This window comes from Pyrgilauda ruficollis, unplaced genomic scaffold (genome assembly GCF_017590135.1).
Source record: "Pyrgilauda ruficollis isolate IOZ18807 unplaced genomic scaffold, ASM1759013v1 scaffold12, whole genome shotgun sequence".
Lineage (NCBI taxonomy): Eukaryota > Metazoa > Chordata > Aves > Passeriformes > Passeridae > Pyrgilauda > Pyrgilauda ruficollis.
This window is the reverse complement of record NW_024510321.1, coordinates 2,501,372-2,515,493: the sequence shown is the minus strand read 5'-3', so window position 1 is coordinate 2,515,493 and position 14,122 is coordinate 2,501,372. Positions and strand designations below refer to the sequence as shown.

The 14,122-nt window shown below is 45.9% G+C and overlaps 1 protein-coding gene across 1 annotated transcript in view; it reads right to left on the bottom strand.

Annotated features, from left to right (window-relative positions):
• OXSR1 (oxidative stress responsive kinase 1) overlaps positions 1 to 13,633 on the bottom strand; it is an 86,164-nt gene extending 72,531 nt beyond the window's left edge. Inside the window, exon 1 of the mRNA XM_041487454.1 lies at positions 13,367 to 13,633. Within this exon, the coding sequence (XP_041343388.1) occupies positions 13,367 to 13,436 (70 nt within the window). The 5' untranslated portion in view covers positions 13,437 to 13,633. The remainder of the gene's footprint in view (positions 1 to 13,366) is intronic.
• Between the last annotated feature and the right edge of the window lie 489 nt (positions 13,634 to 14,122).

Genomic DNA, 14,122 nt, shown 5'->3' with positions numbered 1-14,122 from the left:
TTACTCATTGCAAGGACAATACAGCAATAAAACAAGAAGCTACAAGACTGGGAATAGAACTTCTTATGCATTCTTACAGAGCACAGGGCAAATACACATCTAAGTAAACCAGAAATTAAATACTGGACTGCAAATTCAGACCAATCTTGCATTGTTTGGTCTATTTTCTATGAAGGCAAAGTGATGCCTCTATTTTGTGCTCCTCATTTGAGGCTTCTGGTGAGAAGAGCCCTCTTGCAAAGAATGAACTGCTTCTAAAAACAAGCTAGCAAAAAAAGAAGAAAAAAAAAGCCTACTCTCGAATTTCCAGCCAACTCAGCATGGGGTACTCCTTTCCCCAAGCAGGACTTGGTAACAAGAGTCCATTGGACATCAAAGTCTTGCTGGCACAAGCCCCACGATTCAGAAAGAGTGAAGTAATGCAATGGTAATGGTCCTTGAATATGTTTTTCAAGCCATCTCCCCACTACACACCAAATTCCAAATTCTTACTACAAAATGGAAGATACCATCTACAATAACAGCTACAAATAGCATTAATAAAACCAAAGGGAATTCATATACTCCTAGTATTGCCACAGAGGGGGCTTACCTGTGGAGAGGAAAATGCTTTCACAGCAAAGTATCATCTACTCAGCATGGGACTGCAAGAAGAGTGTTAACAATTCTAGAAGTGGAGTTAAAGCCCCTAATCAGCAGGAGGATCATTTGGGTGCTTCTAGCGCTGCTCAGAGAGCTCAAACAGCAAGCTGGCTCTGAGTACTGCTGTTAGAGACACTGAGAACAGCAGCAAAACCAGTAAGGGAGATTCAGCTGGGTTTGCTCTGTGCCCGGTTGGGAGGCCTGTGGTAAACCGAAGCAGCAGCAGAGCAATAATCCATGGCCAAGACACAAAAAAGTTACAAAAGCACAGGAGTGAGCACAGCTCCCCTCCCACAGCAACATGGGAGGCAGACATGCACCTACCCACAAGAAGCTCCCAGAGCTGCACCAGCACAGCCACCCTCACTCTCAGACACCTTTCCACGATTCATTCCCAATACAAATTTACTGTGAATAGTATTGCCTATTGAGAGAAGAACCAGGGCTTTACATTTCTTTACAAGCTGAAGGATGACACAGCCACAGTACAGTCAGCTATTTAAAACCCTGGCAGAGGTAGTAAGAGGCCAGGTTTAACTTGGTGCACCTTCTCTCAAGTCGAGTCATGCAGTGTTTGATCAACAGCAGAGATGGAAAGATACTGTGTAGAGAAGAGGGAGAGAAACACTTGCTAATACAGTGCAGGGAAGAAATAAATCAGAGAAGCATAAGCAAAGGCAGAAAGTGAAAGCAGATTTAACTGGAAAGTTGTGAGGGAGCCAAATTTAAAGCCTATATGGGGGATGGAGGAAAACCAGCCATCCCCAGGGACTACATATCACAGCACGAGTACACACTTCATATGAAGACACCTGCACTACGTGCACGCTACAATCCTGCAGGCAGCTTAAGTCTCACATTTACAAGGAGGTGGCCACCCTCGTATTTCTGCTTAAAAGGCTTTAGGAACAACAGCTCAACCCTGATTTAAATAAATAATTTTAAAACTTTGCATTTCCGTGTGGTCAATGTCAAAATGTCGCCCCACCCTTCAGCCCAGCCTAACTCACATCACTGCATGCAGCAGGTTCATTCGTGGTTCAGGCTCACCTTGAGCACAGCCCAGTGCTGGGAACACTCAGCTGGGTTCAAGCCAAAGGTGGCTGCAGGTACAGTAAGACACGGGGCATGTGCTGGACAACACCCTGACAAAGGCAAGGATGGGGAGGTAATAAGTCCAGGCAGAGAATTAAGACTTTAATACAAGTGACTTCCATTTCACACCAGCACATCTGATGACTACAATCTAGACCTTTTACTGAAGAATTGAAGGAGGAATAGGAAAAAGCAGTTTTCACTCCTGAATTCCTCTTTGTTTCATTTAAATTGCAGGTGTATTGCTTTGCAATGCTCTCTGATAATTTATTCCAGTACACCCAGAGCTCAAGTAGTTTGAGATTCTGTGCAAGTTGTGAGGCCAAAGATTTCAAATAGTACTCACAATACAAGAGATTTCAGTTATTAAGACACCATTATGCGTCTTTCTCAAAGCCTGAGAGTCTTTGCTCAATTTATGACAGCACCTGCAGTGTCCAAAAGACAACTGATATTCCAGTATTAGTCAAGGATGCTCAAAGAGTTTCAGAGACTAAGTAGAAGCATATTCTGAAAGTCTGCTGTCCAGTTAGAAATAAAGCCAAAACATTTGAACACCACATAAACTTGCTGACAGCGAGTTATTCACCATCTTGACAAGAGCTCTCACAGTTGAGAATACCACTGAAAACCACACACCATGTCCAGAGCTCAGAGGCTTCTGCCCATGTAAGACAATGTATTTCTCAAGATTCCTAGTGCCCCATGTACAGTGGCGAAGGATGATAAGCCAGCAAAGATCACACAGTGCTGCCAGCACTTTTTTAAACATGCTTTCCCCTCCAGTGGTCCATCAATACAGAAACACTTGATGCTGCAGACTTATTGCCCAGTCTTTAATTAATGTCTCGGACTCAGAGGAAGGAATATAAACCCAAATCAAATCACTTGTAAGAAGTCCAGTATTATTTTCAGAGTTATCAGCAACTGATGGGCCATACCCCAAGCTAGGTACATCTCCCTGTGGCCCCACTGAACTCTAAACTATAAATAAATAAATTACATTGATTTCTAAGCTGGAGAGAGGTTAGCTACTGTAATCTAAATGACTCAATGCCAAGGTTTCTGCAGAAAGGAAGGGGAGTCTTATGAAAATCTTCACTCCACCCCATACTACATTGTTCTCTCAAAAAATCTTTCAATATCTCTTAGGCCCTGAACACAGAAAAATGTCGTCTGTTTTCCACCTTCGGCAAACATTCAGGTTGAGAATCCTCACAGACTAAGCAGGGAAGCGACAGGCTTTGAGACAAGATGGTCAGCCTGTCAGTATAGAACAGGCCAGGACTGGAACACAGGGAGAGGAATAGTGTTGGCCATGCAAAGCATGTCAGCAAGATACGTGACAAAGTTGTCACCGGGTCACTTTGCTGTTTGATTTCATCTGCAGTCACCAGCCCACACACACACAGCCAAGACGAGCTTTCCACTGCCTCCCTATGACAGAGAGCAGCAGCCCCCCAGCATCAGACCCCGCACCAGAGCAAGACAAGCAAGGAAAACAAAGACCAGGGGAAAAGCCACTGGCCACACAAGGTATCAGCAGAGAGGAGGATTGCCAGGGAGGAGCATCAGCCCATCTGACACTCCTCCAAAATTTCCACTGCAAGCACCAAAGCACGAAAGAGAGGGTGGCAGAGGGTGCTGCTCTTGGCCGTATGCCTAACCCCCTGCAGCCCTCACGATATCCCAAATAAGTCCAGACTAGCAGACATTCCCATCATGCCTTTAATAAAACACCCTCCAGCTGTGCAAGGTACCCAGGTGATTTGGGGAACACCTCTGAGACCATTTTCCCCATGGCAGTAACTACAGCAAGCTCCAAGGGCCAGTTACACAAGTCCTGCGTGACCTGCCACATTTACTTAAGATGCTATTAGCATGCCTAAATTAGATTTTTAGTTTGAAACCAATTATATTTATTTGATTTTGTGCCAACATCTCTGGCTAATTTAAAGGGCACTGCAGCTATGCAGTGTTAATTCTACACGATGGAAAGCAGGCTCAAACGTCTCATTTCCAAACACAGCAACTTTAGTGGAGAAAGTTCATCCTTCCCTTTTAATCACTGTCAGTTGCTTTTATAGTATATGCAGCAATGTAAATATCATGCTGGCTGTCATCAGGTATTACCAAGGCTCAAAACACAGCACTGGTACAGTAGCCAAGCCAGTGTTCTCCTTTCTTCCCTCCCAATTTTTATCTCTGAACTCTGTCTCAAATGTAATTGTCAGCTGTAGAGGATATTTTATTTGGCCAGGTTTCCACTTAACAGAACAATCTGTCTGCTTACAGTGCAGATGTTTGATAGTACCGCGGTTATTTTAGGTAAATAAGCTTTTAAGTATCAGATATATCCTCTCTCAAAGGCTATTATCCTTTCTTTCCAGCAAATATCTTGATCTAGTAAAGATTTTCTGCATCTACTAGTCCATTCAGCACAAAAGATTAGCCCACTAGTTAAAAATTACATTCTTTAACCAAGAGTAACAAGAACCATCCTGAGCATTAGGATCTGGACAAATAACTGAGCTGAGGTTGCCTCAGTTCATCAGGCCTCTCAACTGTTCAAATAAGATCTGCATTGGTGAGTTGTTAAACAGGAAAACTGTTCATGCTCAAGATGCTTTTTCCAGTGAAGTATAGTTTGCTGCAAGTCAATACCAAGGTATTTATTAGCTGTTAATACCAAGCTATTTATTAGACAGCAATTGGCATCCTCAATGACTATTTTTACTTTAGTGAAAGATGGAACTTATGGCTTCACCTTTCAACTCACTTGCTGCTCCTGGGGGGACCTTATTGTCCTCTACAACTCCCTGAAAGGAGGCTGCGGCAAGGTGGGAGTCAGTCTCTTCTCCCAGGTAACAAGCGACAGGATGAGAGGAAATGGTCTCAAATTGCACCACGGGAGGTTTATATTAGGAATAAGGATATGAGGAATAAGGAATAAGGATATTAGGAAAACCACCTTCAGTGAAAGGGCAGTCAGGCATTGGAACAGGCTGCCCAGGAAAGTGGTGGAATCACCATGCCTGGAAGTGTCCAAAAAACAATGGATGTGGTACCTGGGGAAAAGGTTTAGTGGTGACCACAGTGGTGCAGGGTAATTGACTGGACTTGATGATCTAAAAGGTTTTCTCCAATCTGAACGATCCCATGACTCTATGATTTTATGACTACTTTGCATGGTGAGAGACGGAAAGGTCACAAAGAAGTGGCCTAGGAAGTAAAGACATGTCAAGTTTCCAAAGAACCCCATTTCCATTGGTAGATCTTGAGGAATCACAAACTGGAGGCATTTTTATAAACACCTTTAAGGTTTTGAGACAGCACAAACGCCAAGGTGCAGCTTTCCTGCACCTTCAGAGGGAACTGTCCTTGCAGCTACAGCCTGAACATAAAGCAAGTAGTGTAAGAAAACCACCTCAGCCACGTGCTGTGAAGACAAGGCATTGTTACTTCCCACTGTGGTGGGGAATCCATTAAGAAGCTGTTTCGTGCAGCAATGACAGGGTCACGGGGAGGTTTGAGTGTTTAATAGAACGTGTGTCGCTAATTCCCCATGTGCCATTTCCAGCACAAGCATTCATTAATTCGGTATAGGGATTATACAGTCTGGCATCAGCCAGAGCAGGGGGCTGAACTCCACCACCCTGGGAGTCCTCACTAGCTGTGTCTCAACAAAGTAAGTGACAGGAGCTTTCTGGTTTTGTTCTGAAAATTGACATCATTAAATCCATCTCCGTGGATTTTGCAGGAAAGGTGTTTACTCCACAACAAGAAGCATGGTCTTTAATTGACAAATTTTCAAGACATCAAGATAACCTAATACTGTGCTGCCTGCCTAAAACTGGAGACAGCCTGAAATTCCCAATTGCAGTTCCAGCTGCCCCACTTACCTCAACAGGTATCAGCTCAGAGCACAGCCGAGCCGATAATTTTGGTAAGAAAAATATTCTGTAAGTGCTCTCATCCCACAGCCATTATTGTGCTCTCTCACTTTTCAAATACCATCATTTTCCAATACCCTCTGCACTGTTTTTAAGGCTTCCTTTTCAGAAAAGCTGGAATGAACCCCAGAACTTAAGGAAATGGACTTAAAATCCCCTGAAGACTGAAAATGAACAAGAGTCTAGCTCAGAGAGAATCAAAATTGAAAATGCACACCCTGTCCAACAGTAACTATGGAGCTTTCAACCAATATTTAGTAAACCATCAGTTTTACAAAACATATGTTGAACTGCCCCAAGAGGCAATCTCACACCCTGCCACAAGTACCTCAACACAATTCCACATTCACAAAGAGTTTTTTAGACATTTTCCTTCCCAACAATACCCTCCCCTGTAATGAACTGTAAAATTTGTCAATTAGCTCTGCTCTAAGGCAAAAGCCAACTTCAATTCTTCCAGACTACAAGCCAGCAGAGCATACCACTGGACAAGCCATGTGCTCAGTCAGATCTCACCAGAAGTGAGGTGGGTACTCAAGGTCAAATTTTCACTCTGCACTTTTAACTTAATTCAACTCTGTGGATGGATGAAATGGGAACAGCATCCTCCCACACAGCTTTATTAATAGCAAGGTGCTAGCAATAAGAGTAAAGTTTGTCCTTAAATTACCATTCATGACTATAAAACAGTAAAACTCTGGCAAAACCCAAGGAGAGTTTACTACAGTAAGAGATGATCACTGAAGTATTGCAATTCACACTATTCCTTAACAGCTGCTTGTACCTTTTCTTTCCAGAATGAATTTACATAGGCTCATTTCCTGCCCAAAGGAAATATCCACTGGGAGAATGCTATAAAGTCAATCTAGCATGGAACAGTGAAATGAAAGAAAACACTAATTTTTTTTCTCTCCCTTGCCCCAAACTCTCAAGACAAGGCAGTTGGAGCAGAAAATTGAAATCTGGCAAAAAAAATTAAAACCTCATTCAGAAAAACTTTTTTGTATTCCCTCACAAATGCATTTTAATTTGACTGAGTTATCAGACTTTGAAGGTGTCGTTTCACAAGCATGCAGCACAAGCTGTATAAAACTGTAAGGGATGGGAGGTGAAAGGAAGATTTGCCTAATATGGTAATTGGGTGAGAAAGTGAATCAGTGCTCTGAATTTATTCTGCACTTCATTCACAGATGGGATCTTGAAGCCTTTAAGAGTGGAAGAGAATCATCCCCTGCAGACTTACCAGTGTGCAGAACCAAAGTGGTCTCAGAAATCCTGGTAAGGCACATTAGACTCCAGTTTGATGGAGGTTGATACATAACCAAATATTTTTTCCAGCATGGAATTTCTCTTAATTACAAGAAAATTCACATTAAACAAGAATTCTGTCTGCAGTGGTGCACACCAGGAAATAACAATCTTTAAGGGAGTGGTGAGAGAAAGGACTTGGAAAAAAATTTTGCTGGTTGTTGCAGCTGTTGAGCAGTTGTGAAAAGAAGCACTGGATTTTTCATTTGTGCATTTGTATCACACAAATCTCTACCTGCTTTTACAGTGTGACAGGACCATCTAATACAGTTAAAACCAAGAAATATGCAGGCTGTGATGATTAACATGAAAACCCCACTCGTGAGCAATGTTTCAAGGCAAACAACATGCTCAGGCAAGTTAAGGGATCAAACTTAGGGCTAACAGAACCCCACAGTAAGGTCAGTCCCTTCATTTACGTCCATGCACGTGAGGGACAAGAGAAATTCTCACTCAGTACCATGGACCCAGTCAGGCACCTGTATCCCTGCTGCCACTCAGCTGTAGTTACACCATCTGCTAAAGTGATTTTGTCCTACTCAAGCTAGACAAGTTGGATTTTGCTCTTAGTCTGGCTCCCTTCATTAGTATATGCATTGTTTTGCCTACCAGAGGTACCACATGTCTTCTCACACACCAAGAGCTATGACCTTGTGATTAAGAGCCTGGACTGCCTGTCAGCCAGGGACCTAACCCTGTCTCCAAGACTTTCCCGTGTGGCTGCCAGGAAGAGAGACAGAGTTCCACGTGTTTTTTAGAAACGTCAAGGCTGAACTCCCTTAGGTGAAGTCACAGGAAACTGCAGTGACTTTGAGAGCCAAGTCCTTCATATCTGCATCTCAGTTGTTTGATTCTAAAGGGAAGGCAGGATAATAAGCTGAACTTGTCTGGAAAGCCCCAGCATCCTGATATTTCAAAGATTTTGCAATGCCAAATTCCACTGCTCCAACAGCTATTCTTCTACACCCACAAAGCCCTCAAGTCTGTCTCTCCCTATTAAGAAAGTTTAATAACACCAAGTTTACAAGCACTCCATTAGCATGTCCACAGCTAAATTTATTGCTGCAGAGATTTATGATGGATATTGTCCATTTTTGGGGAAATCTTCCAAGAAAATTTGACGAAGACACAGTCTGTTGCAATGCACTAATACAATTAGCAATAAGTGTTATTGCCATAATTTTAAAGAGTTCCATCTTTTATTAAAAGATTATATCTCTAGACTCTGGCTTAGTGGGCAAGCTGCTAACACTCAGAAAGAAAAGAGATGCTGCCAAGTTTAAATAGACAAAAGTTCTGGGGAAGAGTTGATTCTCTTCAAGATTTCATCAGCTGCAGAAGCAAGAAGCCTCCTAGGCATGCATTTGTCAGGCAGCATGTACACCCCTCAGGTGTGCTCAGGAGCACAGCCACACTCCCCAGCACCAGCCAAGATATTTGCATTAAACTGCAACTATTTAAATGGATTCTTGAGAAATGGAAGTGTTAAACATTAATCAGTCCACGTACCTAGCAGTACTGGAAGCAACTGCTACATAGAAGCCAAGCCCAGGAAAGTGTGAACTCTTCCACACGAAACAGCCTGCATGTTGTTTTCTTCCTTAATACCCCAGAATACCTGAAAGCAGCGGGATCTGTCTCTGCTCTCCCCTCCAACCAGCAGGCAAGGCTAACAGCCACATATTCTTCCCAGCCAGCCTCCTTCATCACTGCATGCTTTTTCAAACCCTCATTTTGCTGCCTTGTGCATTTTATCCTCCTTCCTATCAGGACACAGGCAGCAGAGGCACTAAAAAAAGGCACGTGTACAACCAAACACCTTTTGCTTTCACTTCCCCAGAGGTGAAAAGTGACTTAGTTCAGCTCTAACTCTAGCAGGGCAATGGTATCAAAGGTCTTAAAGAAATGAGATGTGTCAAGTATCCAGAGGAAAGATAGCCTGGATGCAGGAGTAGCTTGGCTATTCTGTTGCACTCAGGATCACATAAGATATATTTGTCTACATCCAAGCAGCAGATAAACTGGTACTGAGCATCTCCCACTTCAATTCCCAAGCAGACCAAGTACTATGAATGACCAATCATTTTTTTAACTTATTCACAATTGCCCAAAGTTAATTTAATGTAACTTTTAACATAATATAAAACAACTAAGGCTTTTCCACCAACTGCATGTGGAAAAAATGAGCACACAAAGAAAGTCTTCAAATGAATTAACCAGCCTGAGTACTGGGAATACAGTATAGGAATCAATTTTGCTCAGCAAAGCTAGGGGGGAGGAGTGGGAATCCATGAGGAAATGCTAAAACAAAACATATGGCACCAAGACTGAATCCTAAACACTCCATTTAGAGCTCAGGCAGTTCTATTTTGTACAGTGTAACATTTTTCTTGAATGGGTTTTAAATATCAGGCGTGTGAAACTGGCTGCAGCCAGCACACAGGCAACACAGCTAGCAATGAACACCACACTCCAAAAAAAAAAAAAAAAAAAAAACCCAACCCCTAAAGTTATCATTGGACAAGAGCCTCCCATTCCAGCCTGATTTTTACATCCAAAGACCCTGACTGCTCCTGGCCAGCACCTCCAGGCTGCTCTTTTTCAACACAAGACTCCTACACAAGCACGAGATAGATGAGCATGGACAACTTGATAAAATTTAGGAGAGAAGATACCTTAATTCTAAGAAGTTCCTCTCTACCCACAAAAAAAAGTTCTCCCACACAGGGCTGGGATGAGCATGGATAGAAATCTAATTTTCAGCCCCAAAAGATCAACATGATCACACGCAAAGCCCAACTCCAAAGCTACTTGAACTACAGTCATTAAAAAACTAATCATTCCTAAAATGGTGACTTCAATTTTCAATTTAGCCTTGATTTCTGATGGGATAAGAAACTCCCACCACATCTGTTCATGCAGCCTGCGCTGTCCTCATCGCTGCAAAGAAATCTGTCAGGGGAGAGAGGGCACAGGAACAGAGCCTGGGAGCACTCCCACCACTAATTTATCTCCTGTTTCTGGCATGGGCTGTTTGCAGCAAAGGGGATGCTCCTAAATCAAACAGCCACAGTCAGCATGGCTCTAATCTTTCCAAAAAAGTAGCAAAATGAGAATGACCCAGTTCCAACCAACTTCACTCCCGCTACCAGCATTTCCAAGAGGAATTGTGAGATGCAGGCGAACCTGCATGTGTGAGTATCTGATCAGCACAAGCAGCATGAGGTCGAATTTTTTTCAGGCTTCAAAAAGAAGACTGCAGTAATTTATATGCAATCCACGCTCAGAAGACCAACCACCTTCACAACCACGGCACAGACTATATTCTGCTTTTTAGATAAAAATTGCAGCATCTCCAAAGGCCCTATTCACCTGCAGAACTCTTGCTACTCTGGGGGTATATTTCACTGAAATGCTTTTTAAATTGCTTCCTCTACCCCACCTGCATTTTATCCTTTTTTAAAAGGAAATCAGGTTCTCCTCTTATCAAAGTTCCTGGATTCAGTGTACCAGAAGTTATTTAAGCCTAAGGAGGCTACTCAGCAGTTATTAACACTAACCAAGCATAATCAACACGGATATTAATCCACACCTTTATAATGGCATGAGTCATCCCCAGTGCTGAGTAATCCTTTTTTATTTATATATAGTATTAGCCAGAATCAGGGGAGCAGTTTTACAGTAGAGGTTCTCTTTGCAGGTAGGAAACTTGCTTTTTCTATTTCTGCACTTGGGCGGTATGGAACCATCCACGTCCAATAAAAGCCACATATGGCTATTTTCAGGCAAAAATAGAATAAATTAAAGAACTGGAATAGTACAAGTTAAAGAACTGGACTACAAATGGATTTCCATTATTCCATGTGAAAAAACAGCTGAGCTGGTAATCTCAAAACTTTAAGAAAACTTTAAGATTAATGTTTGGTTTTTTTTTTTTTTTTTCATCAGGAAACAAGTTAAATCCTTTAAAAGCACCGGTACAAGGTTCATCTCTTTCCACACCAGAACGTCTCTTTGTTCCGTGCTGAAGAATCTGTACAGCTCTTCAGTTAGAAAGAGAGCTCAGGAAAAAAAAAAAAAATCAACCAAAAAACCCTTGAGGTTTACAGGAGACATGAAGCAGGAGGCAAGGCAGTCCAGCTCAGTTAACACAGTGACATTTTGTCCCACAAATCATATACGTGCTAGGAAACTTGCGTCACATCTCCATCCAGGCCGCTGGCAGACACACCAGTGTTTGAAAGGAGTAAAGGGGGGGCAGGGGACAGGAAAGTTAAAAAGAGAAACCATATGTTTGCAATATACACATCTCAGTGTACACTCCATCACATGCCAAAATGCCAACACAACCTTTCAGTGAGCTGGCGACATCCAGAAACTCACTTTGCAGAGGGACAGGGAAAAGATACAGAAGAAATTCAACACTTTTTCCAGATTTCCCCCCAAGTTCTGTCAGTTAACATGAGACAACACATCTCTGTGTGTCTCCCAGTACTCTGAGGCTGTGGGATGTGCGACTCCAGCAGCAAGTTCTCCCAAGAGCAGAAGTGTATTTACATTCCCTTTTGTTCCCATCCCACCCCGCTCCCCAGCTACAAAGAGGCATTCCCTCCTATCCTTGATTACCCGGGTCCAAATCCTTCCTTTTTGCCACCACAAAAGACCCCTTTGCAGGCTCTCAAAAGAAAAGGAAGTATTTCCTATGAGAAATTCAGTTCTCTTTCCCCAGGAAACTGGTGGCATGTTCTCCCCCTTCCTCCCCACTCCAGCATCTCCTGCTCCTCAGGGAGGCTGAACATCCTCTGCCCCAGGGCACATTTTCCAGAGGAGATTTAAAGGGTTGCTCTGTAGGATTACATCTTCCCTGCCTTCACAGGGAGTTGGTCTCCTTCCTAAAGCACTGCTGCTGCCTCTGAGCGGAGGGAGAGGACAAAGCCGGATCCCACAGAGCAACAGGGATTTCCAGAGGGATTTCCCCCACTCCACAGCTTTAGCTCCTTCCTACTTTTAAACAATGCTAAGAATTTAATCTCTTAAAACAGAATTTTCACAAACTCTCCAACCCTCAACAAGCCTCCCCACGAGGCAGAGATGGAAAGCCTGGGCATGACAGTGCTACGTCATCCAGAAACTTCAAATACAAGCACTCCACAAAGATTACTCAAAGAATTAACCTCCTTCCTAAAACCCTTTGGCCGGGAGCCTGCCCTGCCACTTTCCTACTTCATTCCGAGTCTCCGGAGGGTGAGACGGGAGGCACCGACCTTAGAGTCACCTGTGGCACCACCTCCAATGTGTCACACACTCGCCCTAGAGCAATATATCCCTCAAACACACCCCAACAAAATGGTCGAGACAGCCAATAAATCAGTACAGCGGGAGGCCTTTGGTAACTGGGCAGTTTAACGCCAAGAGAGAGTGAAGAAGGAAAAAAAAAAAAATCATTTAATGGAGAGAGCAAGGACTGGGGCCTCGAGCTGAGAACAATGAATGAAAACGCACAGCAGCAGCAAAAATCCCAGGGTAAAAGGCTGGTTCGGCGTCTCTACCAAACCCTCCGTGCAGGGACCAAAGCAGCGCGGGGCTCCGAAACTGCAGAGAGGTGTGATCGCCCCAAAATGAACCGGGGTGCCCTAGAAGGAGAGAGTCCACGCAAGCTCTGGAGTTCACTCCCGCTGACCACCTCACGCCCAGCACCACTCCCAGACCACACCGTGGTGGGAAGCAAAGCCCCCCAAAGCGGATCCTGTCCCACTCACCCCGACACGAGGAGACCCAGACCCTGCCCAGAGGAGCGGGCAGAGGCCAGGGAGGAGCCCCCTGCCAGGGGGGCGTCCCCGCGACCACTACAATCCTCTCCTGGGATGGGGCAGACCCACATCCCCTCCCGCGGGCCCCACACACAGATGAGGAGGGGCAGCAGCCTCAGCAGAGGGGTCCCACAGACCCTCACGGCCCTCAGAGTCCCCCGCAAGGCGGGGGGACAGATCCTCTCACATCCTTCCTACATACGTGGCTGGAGGGGGGGGAGCGGTGGTCACACATTCCCAGTCCGCGACGGGGCGTGTGCGACGGGACCCCTCCAGCTGAGAGCCACCCCAGACCCTCACACCCCTCAGAGAGGGAGGACAGAACCCCCTCAGCTGAGGGGTCCCCCAGACTTTCACACAGCTCAGTGTGGGGGAACAAACCTCTCACACCCTCACATGGCTGAGGGAGGTGGAAGCCACACAGTCCCACTCGTTTGCGCGCTGTGTGACAGGATCCCCCTCAGCTGAGAGGGATCGGACCCCCCCTTCCCTCAGCGGACTCACACCCCCACATCCGAGGGGCACCCTGCAACCCCCCAAACCCCAATGACCGCTCACCGATGACCTCCTGCAGCTCGTAGTCATCCTTGTTGATGGACCAGGGCAGCGCGCTGGGCTCCTCGGCCATGGCCGCGCCGCGCCCGCCGCCCTCCGCGCCGCGAGGGGGAGCGTCCCCGAGGGGCGAGGGAGCGGAGAGGAGGCGCTGCGGTGTCCCGGCTGTCCCGAACCACGGCCGAGTCCGAGCCCCCTCCTCCTCCGCCTCCTCCTCTCCCGCCGCTACCGCCGGCCCAACTCCGGCCACCGCCACCTCCTGCACCTGCCCATGCCCGGAGCGCTAACGTCACCCGCGTGCGCCCCGCCCGCCACGGCGGGGAGCCGCCCGCCGCCATCTTGAGCGTGGCGTGGTGACACCCCGCCCGCCGCCAGAAGACGACTACGCCACGGTTTTCTCTGTTAACACCACCGGCCTCAAGGGACGGGTCGGTAAGGCAAGACTCCAAAGCAAAGGACGGAGGAGGAGCCCCTAAAGAAAGGGCGGGGATGCCACACACAAGATGGCGGCTGCGAACATCATCCCCGCCCTCAGGCACAGGGCGGGAGCGGGTGCCGGTTTAAGCGCAGTGAGGGCAACGATTGGCTGTCCCTGCCGGATCCGCTGCTCCTATTGGTCGGGCGGCTGTCAATCATGTGCTGGCGTTTCCCGGGTCGCTGTGCCTGAGGGGCCGGGCCGCGCTCCGGCCGTGAGGGGACTCGGAGCCTGCGGGCAGGAGCGGGGCCCGGCCCGGGCACTGCAGGGATGCACATTCCGTGTTT